The sequence below is a fragment of the Ochotona curzoniae genome, unplaced genomic scaffold (genome assembly GCF_017591425.1).
Source record: "Ochotona curzoniae isolate NIBS_2020 unplaced genomic scaffold, NIBS_Ocur_1.0 scaffold_4701, whole genome shotgun sequence".
Classification (NCBI taxonomy): domain Eukaryota; kingdom Metazoa; phylum Chordata; class Mammalia; order Lagomorpha; family Ochotonidae; genus Ochotona; species Ochotona curzoniae.
The window spans coordinates 32866305-32888014 of record NW_024467122.1 but is presented as its reverse complement, the minus strand read 5'-3'; the positions used below and the strand labels follow the sequence as shown (position 1 = coordinate 32888014).

General features: G+C 40.5%; 1 protein-coding gene across 1 annotated transcript in view; it reads left to right on the top strand.

Annotated features, from left to right (window-relative positions):
* AKAP6 (A-kinase anchoring protein 6) overlaps window positions 1-21710 on the top strand; it is a 434750-nt gene that overhangs the window by 170202 nt on the left and 242838 nt on the right. Inside the window, exons 3-4 of the mRNA XM_040969476.1 lie at window positions 7313-7564; window positions 17751-19514. Coding sequence (XP_040825410.1) covers window positions 7313-7564; window positions 17751-19514 — 2016 coding nt within the window. The remainder of the gene's footprint in view (window positions 1-7312; window positions 7565-17750; window positions 19515-21710) is intronic.

Genomic DNA, 21710 nt, shown 5'->3' with positions numbered 1-21710 from the left:
GTTGAATGGGAAGATGCCTGTTGGTTGTTTATTCCCATGGAGAGGGCAGTTGTAGGTATTTGAGGAATTTACTTTGTTTTCTCTTGGAAGATTGTGTGTGGGGAAGCAAGAAGCATGAATGGTAGGGCAGGCCATGTCTGAGAGGGTTTAGGAAACTGCATGCCGAGTGTTGCTTCAGTCCCTAGGTGAAGAAGTTATTGGAAAGGTACGTTTCCTTTCAGATGCATCTGGAACCCTGGAAATTAGCAGGCAGTTAATGCTGATGCAAGTATTCTTGTAATTTCAGAAGGGACCGTTGAAAATGTTTTGAAAATATCTGGAAATGCGTTTGGTAACTTCATGTTGAGGCAGCAAAAAGATGCCCACCCGGAGATGGTCAGTAGGATCTGACGAGTCAGGCTCTGTTAGAATAAACACATTAAAGCTTTCTGAGAAAGGATACCTCCATTTCTATCCCAAGCTGGTGAGCTGGACATACTGGCAAAATACATGAAAGTACCTTAACAGACCTGTAGAAGAAATAATACATGGCAAGAAAAAAAAAAAAAGACAAAGCACCCTCTCACAGGAGAATACATACAAATTAAACAAAACAAGGTTAGCATTTAGCCTCATGAGTAAAATGTTGGTTGAGATGCTCTTGTCCTACATTAGAGTCTCTGGTTTCAAGTTCCAGCTCCAGTTCCTGATTCTGGTTTCCCAATAGGCAGATTCTGGGAGTCAGTGGTGATGGGCTAAGTAGTTCACCCATGTTGGAAACCTGGACTGTCTAGCTATTAACTGTTGAGTGTGTCCTTGGCTGTTGTAGATATTTGGGAAATGCACCAGCATATGTGAGCACCACACTCTGTCTCACTCACTCACTCACTCACTCACTCACTCACTCACTCTCTTGTTTCTTTCTTTGCCTCTTAAATACTTTTAAAAAGCAAACAGACAGAACCAGTTAGTTTATTTTTAGTCAGTCTTGGATCATTTCGCTGTTTCTATCAACTACTTCAGTAACCAAGATTCTTGTCCCAGTGACAGGAGGCAACAGCTGCGTTTTGAGAGCACAAAGTGACTAGATTGAGTGAAGTGAGCAGTTGGCAAAATAATGTATTCAGTGTATTTTGTCCTGTGAATCAATCTGAATGCCACATAGACTAATGGGCTGTATGTGAATTAAGCAAGACAACAGAGAACACCACTTTATCATGTTAGCACAGTCATATCTGGGGGGAAATCTCACACATCTTTGAAGATATATTGTTAAACACTGTCATTTGCTTTAATTCATATTGATTTCAGGTTCCAGATTAGCCTTACAATTTTTTTTTTGCACTTGTCTGAAAATTATGTGGAAGCTCCACAGAATGACTGTAGGAAATTAGTGTTGCTGATTATAACATGCTTTTGTGTTTTCCAAGAACTGGAGTGAATGACCTCAAAAAAATTTCTATATGTATTTTACTGAAACTGTCAATACATTTTTTGTTATTATTATTCTAAAAATTGTCATACAAAATTGATTTTTGGGTGTTCAGTTCTACATATTTTAACCCACGTGTAGATGTGTGTAACTGCTTCCTTAACCAGGAACAAGGCAGTTCCATCACCCCACAAACTCCACTGTGTTCTCTGTTTGTAGTCCTGCCCGCCTCACTCCCAGTCTCTGGCAGCCACTCATGCATCTTTCTTCATTATAATTTTGTCCTATGAGAATGTTATAGAAATGGAATTGCCACTGTGAAGTCTTTGGGGGTTGGCTTTTGCATAGCATAATGCCTTTGTGATTTATCTAAATCATTTCATATATATTGGTTCATTTGGTGTGTGTTTGCCGCATATTAAGTAGATGTGCCATAGTTTCTCCACTTACTTACTGAAGGGCATTTAGATTTTGTTGATTATGAGTGGAGCTTTTTTTTCATTTTTGTGTGTATGTAAAGCTTTCATTTTTTTCTAGGATAAATACACAAAATGGGGGTGCTAAATCATATAATAATACCACATTTAACTTTGTAAGAATGTGCTACTTTCCAGATTGTGTCATTTAGCATTCTTAACAACATTTAGGAGAGTTTCAGTTGTTCTAAAACTTTCTGTTTCTTTGAAGTATCTATAAAGTTAGTCATATAAGTAAACCTGCTGGAGAGCATTTTTCATTTGTTTTTAAAACTTTGTTTTCATTTCATTTGAAAGTAGAGAAAGAAAGGCAGATGAAAGGTTGGGTTTGGTATCCTTAGCCACCTTTCTCTGGTTCTACCTTTCCTCTACCTTCATATTTCCCAAGTCTCACAGTTTTTTGTTTCTGGACATGACTTATAAGGGAGCTGCATTGAGGAAAATAGTCTGACTTTGGAATCTTGAGAGTGAAAAGATTGCCAGCTAGCCAATCTGTTCATGATCCCATTGTCCCAGATGAGGGAAGCTCGGGAATTAAGAGAGGAATCTGAAGATCAAAGAAAGGTCCAGCAGATATGACCTGGAGGAGAGGCTTGAAGCTAACATGAATAAGGGCAAGAATTAGTTTTAATAGGCAAGATGGGATCGTTCCATTGAAGATGACCAGGCTGCTTTTGGGGGATATTTTCAAATCGTAATAGTCTGACAAGTAGATATATCGACTGATCTCCAGTTCTGGAGATACTCTTTTCATATTGAAAAAAAGTCATGACGGCCTTCTTAAATTACTACTTTAATTTCCTCTAGGTAGTATGACAGTGTTTGTAAATTTGTTATCCATGAGCAATTCAGCTATGTAAACTGCATCCAGTTTCCAGTTACCATCTGATTAAATCACACGCAAATCACATGCTAGTGTGAACACCAGCATTCCTTTTAGGAATCAGCTGGGTGTGGGCCCAACACTGCCCACCCCCATGCTTCCACTTGACCCTGCTAATCAAATGCTGACAGAGCTTCCAACAGGTCATATATCTTACAGCCTTCTAATCCCAGGAACTTCCTGCTGGGAAGGCAGCCATTCAGCAAATTATTTTTAGTGTATTAAGCTCAACAGAATTTCCATAATCTTCAGCTTTGTTCACTTAAGTGTTCAGCAACTGAAAATGGTGAAGAAACTAGTAGGCATTGAAAACTTCAAGCTAATTATTCTCTGTATGTATATATTTATATATATTAATATTAAATATATTTGTATATATTTACATATATAAATTGTTTGAGAATGGAAGAAAAAGAGAAAATACCCATCCTCTGATGCACTTTCCAAATGCCTGCAATGGCCAAGTCCAAAGCTGGGAGCCAGGGACACAGTCTGTGAATGACAAAGACCCAGTTATTGAGCCATCATCAGTTCTGGCTTGCAGTCTGCACTGGCAAGAAGCTGGAGACAGGATTAGACTGGAGCCAGGAAGAGAATCCAAGTACGCTTATATAGGATGCGTACAACTGAATAGCTATGCCAAAAACTTGCTTTTAGTTGTTATTCAAATACTTGTCTAACATTTATACAGATGGGCAGGGGAAATTAGATTTTTTACTACTAAAATGTGTATATAAACTCAAAATTAGGTATCTTTCACCAACCAAATCTCTCATCACAAATTGAGAGCAAAATCAATGTTTAGGGAAGGGGAATACACATGCAACATACACGTATGCCCTTCATATATACACATACATGTAAAGTTTTTATTTCCAAGTTTCTGTTTTCATAGGATTTTTTTAAACCAGTGAAGTAGTGCTAGAAATGATGAAATAATTAACAGATTTCAGAAAGATGCACCATCTATGCTATTCAGAGTCAGAATTAGAGTGGAGACTGTCTGTGCATATTGCCAAAATAATCAAGGTCAGCACTTGTGTTTCTCTCGGAGCTCATCAGCTTCCATTGGAAAAGGGTCTATTAAGCTTTCTCAGCTAAGGAGTAAGGTGTAGAAATCTAAATTGACACCAATGATGCTTTAGTGTCCCTTATGTGTGTTTCCCTTAGTGGCCTAGAAATCCTGATCCACATTCCCAATCTACTGTGAAAGAGCCAAATCATGTGTAAGAGGAATGAATAGCATGTACTTTAACATGACGTTTTTGTGGTGCCATTTGTATTTTGGTTGATGTGAGTGGAGTTGGCAAGAGAAGCCTATTTGGCTATTCTGGGCAGTTGATATAAAAGTTACCCAAACCTTTTTCTTTGATAGCTATTGTAAGTTAAGATATAACTATAGGAACCAAGTAAGAGTCAGGAGAAAGAGGCTAACAAATCCAGGATAGAAAGTGGAGGATTTAAGAAAGTTGAGAGTACTGCAGAGAGTGATTGTGCTGGGAGGGGGGCTTATACACGAGAAAAAGGAGGGCAGTGGATGCAGGTTGGATGGGCCCCTGCGGTTAGAGATGGACAAAGAGCAGTTGGTGGTACAGGGGACCTTCTAATTTCCTCACACAGGTGGAGTAACAAGGACCAGAATAGAGCAGTGACAGAGTAGGTCTTATGGAGGAAAGGAAATTTAAGGATAGATTGTTGGCCAGTTCATCAGTGTAAATACTATAATTATGCAAGGTAAATGTATGCTGCATTTTTGAGAAATATAGCAGCTTTCTTCTTCAGTGTATGGTAGAAAAATAAAAGGGAAAGATATAGATATGGCAATTAGAGAGAAAGGTTTAGCAGACAGTAGGTACAGCATGGTCAGAAGGTAGTGAAGTGGCAGACAGGCATTGAGGCCAATCATATATCTAACAGCTGCACTTTCATTTCTGAAGTGAGAGCTGGGAGAAAAAACCCACCTCCCATGGGAAGACACAGAGGAAGCAGTTTCCTTGGGCATCATCAGGTTTGGGGAGACCAGATAGTAGATGTAGCATTTTGTGAAGAAACCAAGGTTTAAGTTCTAAATAAAGGGAGTGGGTTTGTTAGCCAGCAAAGTATAGAGAATATGGGAAAGGTCAGCTGTGGGAGGGAAGGAGCTTCCCAGGATGACCCAGAACAAGACAGAAGGGATCATCCTAAGACAAAGAATATAGGAAATCTGCTTTGGGGTGAGAATAAAGTACAACACAAATAAAAGGTGTGTGCAGTCGGGGGATATATGGAGTTAATTCTCCATGTGCAAATCCCACGGGATATGGAATAGCTGATGCTGACAATTAAAGACTTGCTCTTTTTGAGTTGTTTATTTGAAAGGCAGAGGTGAGAGTGAGAGGACGAGAGAGTGTCCTTTTGCCCTTTTGCTGGTTTACTCCCCACGTGGCCCCAACAACGACGGCTGGGGCCAGGCTAAAACCAGGAGCCAAGAACTCTGCTCACATCTTCTTTAGGGATGGCAGAGGCCCGAGTCCCTGGGCCTGCTTCTGCTGCTTTCCTAAGCATATTAGCAACAAAGTGGACTGGCAGCTGAGCTACTGGGACTTGGATGGGAGTTCCAGTATGGGATGCTGGTGTTGCAAGTGGTAGCTTCACCTGCTGCATTACAATGCCAGCCCCACAGGACTGATTGTTCTTCTGTCTGAGGTCAGCAGACACAGCTAATACAGCTGTGATTGGTTCCTGTGTACTTGCGAGTAGAATACTATAATTTTTTCCATGAATTACCTTTAGATTTTGTGGGCCTATGGGCCACATTTGGAAGAACTTGGGTTAGTGAGGGCTTTAAAATTTATGAAATTTAAACATTTAATCTAAAAGTTTCTGTCATCAACATGCGCTACAGATTTCAAGAACCAATATTGCAGTATTAATTGAAATTATATAATTCATACTCAAAATTCAGGACAACTTTTCAACATTCATCAGTTGATTTTTTGACTAGCATTATTGCAAATTGTTAAACATGCCATATATTTTAAATTTACTTTTCAAAAAGTAACTGAATTACATGAAATCAGAAGTTCATATTTCTAGCTAGAGGGGTTGTTTATAATGATAATAGGGCTCAGAATTCAATTACTGACTTAAAATTTTAGCCTAAAAAATTCACAGATGTCTCATTTTTTTAAAATCACAGATGCACAACTAAAAATGAATAGCTGAGCAACATTAACTAACACATTATTTTGATGTGCAATAGCTTCTTAAATTGCCCAAGTAAATGCTGCTATTGATATCACTCATTTCATGCTGTTGGTCTCTGACAGCACAGTGAAAATTTGGGAGCTTTTTTTTTTTAAAGATTTATTTTATTTTCATTACAAAGTTGGATATACAGTGAGGAGGAGAGATAGAGAGGAAGTGGAGCTGCTGGAATTAGAACCGGCAACCATATGGGATCCTGGCGCATTCCAGGTGAGGACTTTAGCCACTAGGCCATGCCGCCAGGCCCAAGGGAACTTTTTAAGAACAAGTGATGTGTCAGATACCAAATCAGCCTACCAGAACAATATGTGTGAAGAAGATGGATAGTCTGATTTAGTAATGCTTTGGTTTAAAGTGCTTGAGCACTTTGATTTTTTAAAGTTTTATTTATTTATTTATATACATATATATATATATAGAGAGAGAGAGAGAGAGAGAGGAGGAGAGACAGAGAGAAATATCTTCTGTCCAATGATTCACTCCCCAAGTGACCTCAGTGGCTGGTCACTGAGCCAATCCAAAGCCAGGAGCCAGGAACTTCCTCCAGGTCTCCCATGTGTGCAGGGTCCCAAGGCTTTGGGCCATCCTCAACTGCTTTTCCAGGCCACAAGCAGGGAGCTGGAAAGGAAGCAGGGCTGCCAGGATTAGAACCGGTGCCCAAATGGGATCCTGGCACATGTAAGACGAGGATTTCAGCCACTAGGCCACAGTGCCAGGCCCAAAGTTAATTTTTTATTCATGGAATTTTTCTGACTTTGCTTCTTAGCGGTAATTATGCTTACAGGACATGAGTTTAAGATTTAGATTTGCATTGCAAATTGAACCATTAAATTGTGCTCTTGTAGGAGAGTGACCAAAGATTCAATAACTCCTAGAGAATATGTGGGAGCTCCTACAAAGCACATGTCCAAGCCTGTCTTCCTGGATGATGCTTCCATCCTGAAATATGGTACACTCAGTGTAGCTTGCCAGTAGTACATAGCTCCCTTGCCAGAATCCCGAAGAAGCAGTAAGAAAGAGAGCAGGGTGGGTTAGTAGCGTGAACTTTCTTGGTTGAACTTTCAATGTGGGTATCTGAAACATTAGTAGGTTTTTTGTGGTTAGAAAAACAACTTGCACAAATGTGCCAGAGGGCCAGGGTACTGTAACCGGGAGTATGTATCTAAACTAAAAGAATAAGTACTAACATGTGCTACTATTGATCCCAATCCTTGGTGGCAGGTAAAAGGGCAACCTTTTATAGCGCCTCTGGGGAAGGCCAAGTAATCCTTATATATTTTGCTTTCATTACTGCAGGACATCTGTGAAGATATTTCTGATCATGTTGAACAAATCCATGCCCTCCTGGAAACAGAGTTCTCCCTGAAGCTGCTGTCTTACTCCGTCAATGTGATTGTGGACATTCACGCCGTGCAGCTGCTCTGGCACCAGCTCCGGGTCTCTGTGCTGGTTCTGCGAGAGCGCATTCTGCAAGGTCTGCAGGACGCCAATGGCAACTACACCCGGCAGACAGACATTCTGCAGGCTTTCTCAGAGGAGACGAAGGAGGTGAGTATTTCCTTTGAAGCGCAGTCATGTCATGTCAAGTGTGACAGTTTGAGAGCATTTTCAGGTTAGAGATGTGGGAAAGGAGTGATTTGTATGTGACTAAGTAGGCCCTGAGCAGTGCTTTGAGTCCAGTATAGTGAAGAGAAGCCAGGGTGCTTCTAATGTGAATGAGGCCTTAACCCAGAGTAAACTCACACTGGATAATTTGCAGGTACTATCCCTAGATTTTAGTGCTAACCTAATCTCTGTTCAATTATCTAATCAATATTTATTGAACACTGGCTAAATACCAAAAAGTAGGTACTAAAAATACAATAATGATCTAAACATGGTCTCTGATCTAAAGGCACTTTGAGGCTGGAGGGGAATGGAGGGGATGAATAAATAGATATTATTGCCAAATTGTAATAAAGCTACATGATACCTTTAGAGGACAAAGAAAGAGTCTTCTAATTTGGACAAGGCAGGCTTTCCAAAAGAGAGTCTTACCTGAGTTCCTAAGCAGCAGCAGGTCACACTGCTGAATAGAGATGGAAAATACTGTAGACAGAGTGGGAAGATCAAACACCTATGGGTCACAGAGACTAAGACAAGCTCAGTGAACTACACTGGAAGCAAAAGACAGTACCCAGGGTTAGGACTAACAAGGAAAATAGAGGTCAGACCATAAAGCTCTGTAAGAAAGCTTTCTAGTAAGAAAATTGGACCTTATCTAAAAAAAAAAAAAAATGTGTTGGGAGCCACCATTGTGTTGCAGAGGGGGAAGCTGCTGCCTATGACTAGTCCTGGTTGCACCACTTCAGATCAGGCTTCCTGCCATTGAACCTGGGAAACAAGCAGAAGATGACCTAAGTACTTGGGTCGCTGCACCCACGTGTGAGCTCTGGTTCTAGAGTTCCAGCTTCCTGACTTCAGCCTAGCCATATACTACAAGTTTGGCCATTTGGGGAAGTGAATTAGTTGATGGAAGAGCTCTCTGTCTCTGCCTCCTCTGTAGGTCTGCTGTTCAAATAAACACATAAATAAATAAATCTTTAAAAATTAATGTGCTGTTTAGGAAACTGCCATGATTACATTTGTGCTTTGTAAAAGACACCGTCATTGCTTCTTGACCTTCTCATTAAGGTCAAGTGTAGAAAAGTCACTCTGGATTCAGTGAATCACATGTACATTTGAATGTTGTACAACCAATGCTTTTGACTTTTCTTATATTAATATTGCTCTAAAGAGTTTGTTGTTAATCTTTTTCTTTAAGATTTGTTATTTATTGGAAAGACTTAGAAGGAGAGAGACCCTTCATCTACCAGTTCAATCCCCCAAATTGCTACAGTGGCTCAGGCTGAGCTTGGATGAAGCCAAGAGCTGCATCTTCCACATGGGTGGCAGGGACTCAGGTACTTGGGTCATCTTCCACTGCTTTTGTTGAGTTATTTTCAGGGAGTTGGTCAGAGTGTAGCAACCAAGACCCTAATAGACAGCCTTATGGGATACCAGCATCAGATGTGGTAGCCTTACCCATTATCCCGCAATGCCATCCCCTGTTGTTACTGTTTTTGAAAAAAAAAAATTTTTTAGGGCCACCCATGATGCCAGCATCCCATGTGAATATCAGTTCATGTTCAAGCACCAGCATCCCACAGGAATACTGATTTGTGTCCTAGCTTCTGCACTTCCAATCCAGCTACCTGCCAATGTCCTGGGAAAGCAGCAGGAGGTGGCTGCCACCTATGTGGGAGGCCTGGAAGAGGTTTCTGGCTCCTTGTTTTGGCTTAGACCAACACTGGCTGTTGCTGCCCTCTGGGAGTAAACCAAGAGATAGAAGATCCTTTCCTCCATCTCACCCTTTCTGTAACTCTTTCAAATGTATCTTTAAGAATTTTTTAAAAGTGTGTTGTTTTACGTATTTGAGAGGCAGAGACAGAGACAGAGTTCTTACGTACTTGGAATGGCTGAGAAAAGGCCAGGCAAAAGGTTGGAGCTAGAAACCCAATCCAGGTCTCCCAAGTGGCTGGCATGAACTCTACTTTTTGGGCCATCACCTCTGACCTCCCAGCTCTTTATAGCAGGAAACTGTGATTGATAGTGTAGCTACCACTCATGCCCAGGCATTTCAATATGGGTGTTTAGGTTTCTTATCACAAGGCGAAACACTTGCTCCTGTTCGTAATAGATAATTAAAAAATGGACATTGTAAACTTGAATCCACATGAATTTTTCCTTTATCACATTAAATTGTTATGTATTTATATAAAAGAGAATTGTGGTAAGTGATGAATATGTCTGAAATACATGAATGTAAAGTGTGTGCACATATATATAGTATACATAGTAATATATGATGTATGTATGTATATACATACATATGTGTGTGTATATCAAGTCCTTTGGCTCTAAACTGTCCAAGCAATATATTTCATTACTTTATAAAACATTAGTATAAATATGTAAGATTAAAAAAGCATATGCTGAATTGCATAATTCACTAATTTATTAATACTTTGGTGACCCCAATATTATCAATGTGCCATTGATGCACAAAAAAAATCTTGTCTAGTCTCATAATTTATTCTTGTTGACTTCTGTTTACTCAAAATAGAGATGCTCTTGTAACAAACACCCTGAAAGGCCCAAAAGTCTACAGGAATGTAAATCTACCAGAAGTTGTAAAATCTTAGTTATGCCTTAAAGTCATAGTTACGTCTCTCTGAGATTGTCACGATGCTGCAGCCATAGGATAAATACCTGGCCCGTTTGTTCCTTCTCAGATTCCATTCCTCACAGATGAGATCTCTAGGGAGCTCTAGGTTGGGATTCATGACTGTAGGACACTCAAACGGTTAACGGTGCCCCAGATCTTCTGTTCATGATGGAATGTGCTAATGATGATCAGAGATGAGGATGATTTATCTGAACTCTGGTGAAAGCTTTCTCTACATACCTGTCTGGTATTGTTTACACATTCCTTCCCACAATTCACATATTGCCTTATGTTCCACAGCTCTGTCCAACATTCAGTATTGATCCATGATTGGATCTGCCTGTTTTCTTCTGCTGGAGGGGGCGTTAGAAGTCATTGATTCAAGCCAGTTCATTTAACATTCTTATTCATTTATTCAGTAAATGTTTATTGATGCCTAGCTCTTTGTTGTGAGAGCTGGGGACATATCAGTGCTTAGTTAGGTTTTATTGTTATCTCTGTGTTATTGCGGTTCCATGGATTGCATTCATCATGCACTTAATAGATCCTGTATCATTTGTGAAGTGGTAGTTCTATAATTGATTAAAAAAAGCTATTGAGGATAAATAACTGTTACCAACCACTGTTTTCTAACCTATGTTGTGAATTGGCCTTAAGTAGCATCCATGATTCTCACAATGTAAACTCACAAATTTTTTAGGAGTTTATCACAAGCAAGCTGCTGCATTTTTCTGTTTGAGTTCAATTCTTAGTTTTGTTGCGGAGATGTAAGAATTTGTGGTGGAGATATAAGAATACATTGTGTGTGTGTGTGTGTGGCGGGGGAGAGTAGATTTTCTATAATCTACTTTGTGGCTATTTTTCTATGAATTGAAGTCTCACATTCATTACCATCCATCCTGAAACTAGATTTTGGATCCTGTTTCTTTATGCTTCTAGCATGATCCCATGAGACTATTGAGAAGACTGCTTAGCTTTGTTCCTTCCAATAAACTGAAACTGTAGAAAGACGGATAGGAATTAGAATAAAATTTGCGGGTTTATCAGAATAAATTCAGCTGTGTAAGGTTGTACAGTGAAAGGGAAATGGTTAAACAAATAAGCAAAAATCCTAAAAAGTAGAAAAGTGTATGTCTTGTCAGGGGAAGTGGTTTCTTTTCTTTATTTTTTTTCTTTTCTTTTTTTTCTTGTTAGTTGCATTTCAGAGCCACACATTAGAGTGTAAGTTGGACTTCAGAAAGTGACAAATTCTCTTTCGTTGAATAAAAATGATGTATGAATTTTACTATTCATTTAAATTTGGAGTGTAATGAATCGTGTGAACAAATTGACAGAAACCTTACTAGAATACAGCCAAACCAAATATAACACTTTAGGGGCAGGCTTTTGGCTCAATGGTTAAGATGCCAGTTGGGACTCCCATATATATCTCATAGTAAAGTGCCTCAGTTTGGGTCCTAGCTCTGCTGCTGATTCAAGCTTCCTATTAATAGATGTCCCAGGGAGAATGCGGAGGGAGGCAGGGGAAAGTCCTGAGCCTTTGAAACTATCGTGAAAAAGTAAAAATTAAAAAAAAAAATGTGTACCATGGAAAACAGCATGTTATAGGGCCAAATATCTGCACTCCTTGTCACTGTGTGGCAGATACTTGACTGAGTTCCTAGCTCTTGAATTCAGCCTTGCCTAGTACTGGCTGATGCAGGAATTTGAGCAGTGGATCTCAGTGTGGGAGAATTTTCTGACTCTGTCTCATTCTCTTTCACTGCCTCTGAAACACATGATAAAAAAATTAAAGTTCAAAGTTGTGTATGTGTGTTGGCCTAAAAGTTTTAATTCTAGACACCATGACAAGCACTATACATATGTTTTATATAGTAAGGAAGGTATAGTAAAAAACAGTTGAGTTTTATAGATGGAAAAATTTAAATTTTAGAGAGTTTAAGTGAATAAGGAAACAAATCTAGAAATAAATCAATCAAGACCAGTTAATTGCTATTTTAATAAGTTCTTTCCTCCTTTTTCTTTTCTTTTAACTATCAATAAACATTTACTGATTTCAATTACATATAAGCAACAAGCATTACAGGATAAATAATACTTGTTAGGCATCCCCTTATACTTTGTTTTATCTGCATAACTCTGTGCAATAAGCATGGCAAGTGTTGTTATAATCATTTTACGGGTGTTATTATCACATCCATCTTACAGATGAGAGCACTGAGGTTTAGAGAGGTGATGTCATAAAGGTAGTGGTAACTCTTCACGATATTAGCCCAGTAATCGACACTGATGGAGAACTTACCATGTGGGCATGCCTAAATGATACTTTCTTTGCAGGCATGCATTGGTGTTTCCGGAGCACTCATAGAACATTACTCTGTGATCTTTTCCCAGTACTTACCATGAGCCAGTTTATATCAAGACAAAGTATGCAGAAAATTTGGAGCTACATGAAGATTGGCTGAGGATTATATAATCTCTGTATGCCATAGCACATGGATAAATGTTTGATGGGTTTAATTAAGTGATGCTATTAATCACTGCTTTAGGTTAGTGGGCTGGAAATTAATCATGAAGATCAACTGCTTGACACATAATTTGAGCCTATAGGAAATAGAAATTTTTAGGAAATATTAGCATAGGATAAGGGAAATGTTAAAATATTTATGTCTGTTTTGCCCCTCGCCTTCACAGACAAACCTGCTTGGCTTCACATCTTCCTGTCGTGGCTGTTCTTTCCTGCTGTCCTCTGGAATGCTTCCAGAGCCATAGGGTCACAATGTGGTAGGGCTGAAAGGAATTTGAGAATACAATCCATGTGGCTAACGACTTTAGGGAATCTCTCTCATATTCAGTTCAGAGGCCTGTGAATTTATATGTGAGGAATGAACGCATAATAAATAACCAAGGTGAGATTAAGGGGTGTGGAGAAACAGGCAGATGGAGTGCTTTAATCCACCTCTCTCTGAAACAGTGAAGTTCCATTTCCAACTCTACTAACTTAGGGTACACACCTGACTGTTCAATAGCATCACTACTGATATACACTCTTGGGAAGTATATATAGGGAAATCTTCAAATCTCTAAAGTATGAGTATTAAATCTGGCATTCAATTGCTGCCAAAATACAGTGTTAAGAAAAGAAAGAACCAAACTAGGCTTCAGCTAACCTAACCATGCTTAAGGAACAAAGCAAAACATCTTGCTTCAAATTGAAAAATGAGAGAGGGAGGAAGATGTCCTTGATTTCTGAGATAAGACTGAAGCAGGAATAAAGTGACTAAATTACCACCTGTATAAAATGTAATCTGTATCTGGAAAGCTACCTCCTAGCATATGAAACAGAGGTATGTTGCACTACAGAATATAATGCACTATTTCTGATTTTTAAAAGGCAACAAAATCAGAATACATTCATTTCTTAACTCCATATCTATGTGAGAATTTATTACATATGCACATTAGGAAATTCTCTGGGAAGGTGATATGGAAGAAAGGAATGAGGCTAAACTTAGTATTACTAAACAATATTTTTAAACAATATTTTAAGAAATAAAATTCATCATTTTGCCACAGTAAGTAAATCCAGAAAACCATCTGCTCTTAAAGTTGCTTAGCATTGTAGGGAAGACTGTGCTGGTTTGTCTTGTTCTTTTTGTTTATCTGGGTTTTGCTGTCATGGATGGAATTTTTCCTCCCGTACTAAAAAATGCATTCTGGGGTCCGGCATGATAATGTAGCAGCTAATGTCCTCACCTTGAATGCACTGGGGTCCCATATGGGCACCAGTTCTAATCCTGGCAGCCCTGCTTCCCATCCAGCTCCCTGCTTGTGGTCTGGGAAAGCAGTCGAGGACAGTCCAAAGCCTTGGGACCCTGCGCCCATGTGGGAGACCTAGAAGAAGTTCCTGGCTCCTGGCGTGAGATTGGCTCAGTGACCAGCTGTTACGGTCGCTTGGGGAGTGAATCATTGGATGGAAGATCTTCTTCTCCTCCTCTCTTCCTCTATATATATCTGCCTTTCCAATAAAAATAAATAAATCTTTTAAAAAATGCAGTCTGATACAAAACAGTTATCACTGAATGATACTCGACCAAATATTTTACTAGTTGCGACAGTTGGCCTGGTTAGGAATTGATTGAGAATCAGGCTGTGGAACATTATGAATTTTTTTATAAGATTTATTTATTTATATTGGAAAGGCAGATTTACAGAGAGAAGTAGAGACAGAAAGATCTTCCATCCACTGGCTCACTTCCCAAATGGCCCCAACAACTAGAGCTGATGTGATCTGAAACCAGCAGTCAGGAGCTTCTTCTGGGTCTCCCACACAGGTGCAGGGTCCCAAGGCTTTGGGCCATCCCCCATTGCTTTTCCAGGTCATAAACAGGGAGTGGGGTGAAGTGGAGCAGCCAGGACACAAACTGGCACCCACGTGGGATCCTGGTGCATGCAAGGTGAGGATATTGCCACCGAACCATTTCTTTAGGCCCAAGTATTACATATTTTTGAGTATGATGTTTTCTTTTCCAAATTAGGAACTGCCTAGAGATCCCTAAAGACCCAGGAAAAGGCAGCCATATTCTTTCTGTTCTCTGAGATATATTCATGAGAATATGAATATATTCATATTAATACAAGTGTAGGTGTGTTTATATAACATCATTTGGTGCCTATTATTCTCAAAAATTTGGTGTCCCTGGTGTCAGGGTGACTTGACCACTAAAAATGGGGACCTGATCTGTTTCCAGTACCAAGTGTCTTCTGCTTATCTGAAGGCAGATGATTGGTCCTCTCAAGGGTGTCTAATTTTGATCTGAATTTTCAAATTTAGTTTTCTCATTCTAGAAACACTTGCTCAGTGCCTCTTTGAACTTCATATTATACAACAGTAACTGAAAAAAAATGGTAGAAAATCATGTTGCAAATTTCAGCTGAAGTTCGTAAATTAAGTAGATCTGAAAAGATAGTTTGAGGACTTATCATCATTGACAATAATATTTCTATAAAAGGGTTCTAAGCAATGAGCCACAGATTAAAAAAAATTATAACATAACAACCTGCTTTTAAATTGGATTCTCGCTGTCATTCCCTTAAAATTTGCATGGAGTATGACTTTAGTTTGGTTGAATCATTTCTTCATTTTGACTTGTGGATTTGTTATTTAAATAACCTAAGCCAATAGGAAACACAAAAGTCACACAATTCTGTTTAGATGATTTCTGTTGAGATCATCAGCCAGTACTATGTACTCTGTTATACTTTGTAGTGTAATTTAGCATTTGAGGTAAGTCACATGAATGAAACTTTCCTCTTCAGTGTACTTTATTACTAAAAAATAACAGTAAGGAGCAAGAGAGAAAACTCAGTGAGCAGCTGTTCTGTACCAGGCTGTGTCCTACGTATGTCATATCCTTAAAGCCTCGCAGCACCCATGCAACATGGCTTATCATTTCCTTTTTTATAGATGGATGAAATGAGTCTTAGTGAGATCAAGATACCAGCATATGGTCACACAACTAATTATTGCTACAGTCAGAATTGGACACCGAATGTTGGTCTTTTAATCGTTGGAGTCATCTACAGCTGTATAATCAGAGGAATAAATTATATAGGAGTGCTAAGAAATATTACAAAAAGTCATCACTCATTTATTCAATAGTGTTTATTATGTGCCTGACTTTGAGTACTTACTTTATGTGACTCACTTGTTTTAAGTGCTGTAGACACCTTGAGAAGTCAGGCACCTTCCATGTAATTTACATTTTCACAGTGCTTCCAAACTAATGGTAGAAATAAATTAGTCAAGTAATCATGATGGTATTTATTCACAAATTGAGATAAATAAAGGGAAAATAAAATATGTTAGCTTAGAATAAAAGATTCCAACCTAAGTAAGCACCTGGAAGAAGTGAAATTAAGCTGAGACGTAAAGGAAGAGGACAAGTCACCTAGTTGAGAGGTATGCATGTAAAGCTTTCTACATAAACGGAACCGCATGTGAAATAACACTGAGGCTGGACAGAACACGTCGTGTTGGGTGATACTGTGGTTGGGCTCAACCAGAGAGTGGAGGCCTCTTCATGCTTAGCCTTCAGAGGGTTTGGTTTGTAACCTTGGAGTCCCAGGAAGCTGCTGAAGGACTTTAAACAGAGAAGTAGTAGCAACAGATAAGCAATTTGTAAAAGTTACAGTGGAAGCAGCTTAGAAAACATTGAAAGGGAAGATATATCAGTTTAAAGTCATATCCAGTAATCAGGGTATAGACTTTTGGGTCAGACATCCTTGGTCTTGGTCCCAGTTTGGCGCTTGGTCTTGAAGCCCATGAACAACTTAGATACCTTCCTTTGACTTGGGTTCTTTTACAGATAGCAGAGACACTAGTAGTGGCCCCAGAAAAGGTAAAAAGCTTTAATGACAAAGTAGTTGCTGGTAATCAGTCATCTCCAGGGACATCTGAGGCTGAGAAAAGTTGAAGAAGACTTTTTATCATTGCTATCTCTGGATTCCACAGAGTAAGAGGGAGGAGAGTAGGAGCTTAAAGGCCAGGTGAAAAGTCTGAACATTCCAAAACCCAAATAAATGAACAATAAAACCCTATGTGAGATTCTAGAAAGGAAATATCTTGGGAAAACCTGGTTGGGGGAAACAGGATTTAGTTTAGTTGTGTTACCTTAAGTCTTTCTCCAGTCAGAGACCTGGGGTTATAACCCTGTACACATTTCCTTACTTCATCTCCAGGAACAAGCTTAGATCAGGCTGCCAGTGCACTCTGGTAAGCATAATAGGATTCCAGGGTCCTTCTGTCCCAAATCATTAATCAAAATTCTCTGGAATGTGATATCAGAGGCAGTCTTAATCTGACAAATATATATAAGTTAGAGTTCTTGTCAGTATGGTGGAGTTCACATCAAGTAAGCTGACCTAGAATTATAAATAACAAGTGAGTTTGGAAGGAGGGAAGAAATGCATACAGGAGGAAATGGACTATGATGACAAAGCTGTGACATTGTTTCATTTCCTCTTTTACTATAATGCCACCAAATATATTTATTGAGCTCCTATTATGAGCTCATTCAGTGGTAGGTACTGGGGTGATAGAAGCAAAATACATGTTTAGAGAGATTTTATTCTTTCTTTGTCCCCAACTGTTCTTTTACTTAAGGCTTCATGTTAGAAATGCTTATGAAATGAAAAGTACACTATTTCAAAATAGAAAGCTAACATAACAATGGATATTTTTTTACTTGACCTTTCTCGTTTCTATTAAAGTCCCATTGCCTAGATTAAAGGAAAATCTTTAAAAACAGAATAGTATGCATAAAGCAATGTGGTGATTGATTTATGTGCCTTTCCATATGTCAAACCAGAAGCAGTTGAGACTGATGCATTTTTTACTTTTACGGAAGCCTGTGCTGAGAGCATTTGAACCACAGTTGAGTGTTATTGATGTTGCATTTACTGAAACCATTGCACTGTCTGTTTCAGGGCCGTCTTGATTCTCTAACGGAAGTGGATGACTCAGGCCAGTTAACCATCAAATGTTCTCAGAATTACTTGTCTCTGGATTGTGGTATCACCGCATTCGAACTGTCTGACTACAGTCCAAGTGAGGATTTGCTTGGAGGCCTGAATGACATGACCTCTAGCCAGGTCAAAGCCAAACCTTTTGACTCTTGGAGCTACAGTGAGATGGAAAAGGAGTTCCCTGAGCTTATCCGCAGTGTCGGGTTACTCACAGTGGCCCCTGACTGTACCCCATCTAACTGCAGTGAGGCACTCAGTGAGGAGGCTCCACAGGTGTTGGTATCCGCAGACAGCCAAGGCGGATGTGAGGAAAGCAGAGCTGCTGCAGGCGAAGAGCCACCGGGCCTAACATCAGGCATGGCAGCGTCCACTGAAGCTCCGAGAGATGCTGAGCTGCCTTCTTCTGAGACTGCAGATCGAGAATCCATTTCCTCCTCCCTTCCTGGTGCAAAGAACCCGCAGCCTCCCCTTGGTGAGAATGCCACCCCCAAACGAACCATCAGAGACTGCTTTAATTATAATGAGGACTCTCCCACACAGCCCACATTGCCAAAAAGAGGGCTTTTCCTTAAAGAGGAGAATTTGAAGACTGATCTGAGAGGCAGTGATGGGAGGAAGCAAATGGCTGATCTGAAACCGGAGCTGAGCAGAAGCACCCCTTCGCTGGTGGACCCGCCTGACAGATCCAAGCTTTGCCTGGCATTGCAGTCTTCCTATGGCAGCAGCTCCTCTGCTGCCAGCCAGTCCTATGAGTGTCTGCACAAGGCGGTGGGTGGGAACACAGAAGACGCAGTGAAAAGGCATATCAAAGAGATCTCCTCCAGCCTGGGAAGGCTCAGCGACTGCCACAAAGAGAAACATCGATTTAAAAAGCCACACAAGACCTCAGAGGAGGTGCCTCTGTGCCGAACACCGAAGTGGGGAGTTGGTTCAGGCAAGCAAGCCGATAACAGGAGCGGATCAGGAGTACCTGGTAGGATGCCTTCTTGTATTAACAAGGCCCCTCAGGGGCCAGAAGCAGATTCAGCTTCTGCCTCCTCCCCAGAGCCGTGTAATGAGAAAAGCAGGAATGCCAAATTGCCAGGGCGGTCAGAAACATCGAGTTCACCACCCTTCACTCAGAGCAGCGACTCCCCTGTCGACTCAGACAGCACATCCTCCATACCTCTTCTTTCAAAACACGACAGCAAAAAAGCTTACTCCTCTTCCCCAAGTCATGTCACCAGGAATGGTCAGGTGGTGGAGGCCTGGTATGGCTCCGACGAGTACCTAGCACTACCATCTCACCTTAAGCAGACAGAAGTATTAGCTCTGAAGTTGGAAAACCTAACAAAGCTTCTGCCCCAGAAGCCCAGAGGAGAAACCATTCAGGATATTGATGACTGGGAATTGTCGGAAATGAATTCAGATTCCGAGATCTATCCAACGTACCATGTCAAGACGAAGCACACACAGCTGGGCCTAGTGTCCAACAGCTCATCCAGCGACATAGCCTCTTCTATCGGAGAGAGCATTGAGTCTGGGCCCCTGAGTGACATTCTTTCGGATGAGGAGTTGTGTGCATCGCTCTCTGGCATGAAAAAATACACTGACCGGAAGCCAGAGAGAACCTCATCCTCCGAGAAAAATGAGAGCCATTCTGCTGCAAAATCAGCTTTAATTCAGAAACTAATGCAAGATATTCAGCACCAAGACAACTATGAGGCCATCTGGGTGAAAATAGAGGTAAGATGGGCTTACCTTGAGTGATTTCTTACCTGATTTTTGAAATTAATTCTATCCTTCCCTGTTCCATTGTAAAATATGTTTTTTTTTTAATTTCATTTAACTATTTGAAAGAAAGAGTGGAATCGTCTCCCAAGTGCTTTCAACAACTCTTGCTGGCCCCAGAAGTCAGGAGTCTGGCATTTCATCCATGTCTCCCTCATGGTTAGCAGGAATGCAAGCATTTGGACCATCATCTACCTCCTAGGCATGTTAGCAGGAAGCTGGATGAGAAGTGTCCACCTACTATGTTACTATCTTTTGATCGTTATATGTTTCTTTTTTTAAAGATTTATCTTACCTTTATGTGAAAGGCAGAGTTACAGAGAGAAGAAGAGACAAAGAGACTGAGCTGATCTGAAGCAGGTAGCTAGGAGCTTCCTCTGGATCTCCCACATGTGTATAGAGGCCCAGGGATGTCAGCCATCTGCTGCTGATTTCCCAGGTCAAAATCAGGGTGCTGAATTGGAAGTGGAACAGCCAGGACTCGAACTGATGCCCATATGAGATGTTGACACCAAGGGAGTCAACAGCTCATGATGTTTACCATGATGCAGGCCCCCATTATGAGGTTTATTATGCGATGACATGTAATTGATCATTCCTAGCCTCATTTGTAAAACTACTGTGTGCAAAGCTCTTCTGTATGTGTTTTGGTTACTCATTTCCCTTTCATGAAGATGGCAGTTCATGTCAGATTATTCTCCCTTTGCAGAAATTGGAATAGAGAGATCCAAACTAAGGTAGATATATAGATAGATACAGAGGCAGACATACCACCACTGACTAACCTCTGTTTGAGAAGCTGAGATGCAAGTCCCTGTCTTTGGCTTCTTACTCTGGGTTTCTTCATGTTGCTTCCGTGCAAAAGGTGAGTTACTAAGAAACTAAAACAAGGAGCAACAAGACACAGGAGACATCCAGATGGGATAGATAATATTATTTATCCCCTATGGCCGGCTTGGAACTATACCTCCCAGTCCTCTTCCAGCCAGTGAGTGCTGAACACTATTCTGGGACCAGCGTAGTATGAGACCTGGATTCTAAGTATAGTGCATTTGGACAGAAAAACCTGCAGGAAGAAAACGCAGGCTCATAAAGACAAAGAAATTAGCAGAAATGTATGATAATAGCCCCATGAATAATTGCTAACAAATGTCAAGTGTTTATCCAATGCTCATTAAAAAAAACACTTCATAATAACTCCATGTTATGGAGGCGGAGCGTGAAGCTGGGAGGTAAGGCAGCCTGACCTAGAGCCCATACTTTTAACTGAAAGCTCTTACTCTTCCAGGAAGCAGTCATGTATACTAAGAGTGAATATGGTAAATATTCTGTGAATAAGTACTACAGAAAGGAAATATCAGTGTAGCTAGTATTTTCGGGAAGTTTCCACTGAGTACTGAATCTTAAGTGGAACATTGAAGACATGCAGGAAATTTAGGTAGATTGGAAAAAGGCAACTGGGCATGCTCAGAAGGAGGAACATGAACTCAGCTTCTGTGGTGGGAGTGGCTGCAAGAAGCCCTGCTGACCAGAGGCCTTTGCTCAATGGGCGGTGGAGGTTTCCATGCCCCCTAAGAGCACTGCCTGGCACCCGAGAGTCCTGCAGGTCACAGCGCAGTGACTGGGATGTGTTCACCAGGCAGCCATGCAGTGTCGCTGAATGGGGATGCAAGTGGTGTCTCCTTATAAACAACACTCCTTTGTGTTGGGCTTTGTGCTACATATTTTGCATGCCTTATTCTACTTGCACCACAGGCAGTAGGCTTTTTTTTTTCCAAATGAAGAAGCTAAGGCAGAGCATGATTCAGACAGTTGCTCAAGTCCTCTCAGCTGCTAAGTGCACGTCAGGATGTGAACACAGAGCCAGCCCACCCAAAGCAATGTAGGCCACGTCCTCCCTTAGCCTTTCTGGAGGACTCAGTTGCCAATAATGCAGGATATTCTTGGCAGTGTGGTGGGAACCAGGGTGAAGATGCCAGCCCATAATAACCGCTCTTCTGGCCTGCTCTGATGTGGACCAGGAAAGTGGGTGCTGCCAGCGCAGTAAACATGATCCAGAAAACCATTTCCAGCCTTTTGCTAATTACTCAAGTCTAGTGTAGCCACAATTGGTGATGCCATTTTAGGCCTCATTTCTTCTTCTGCAAAGAG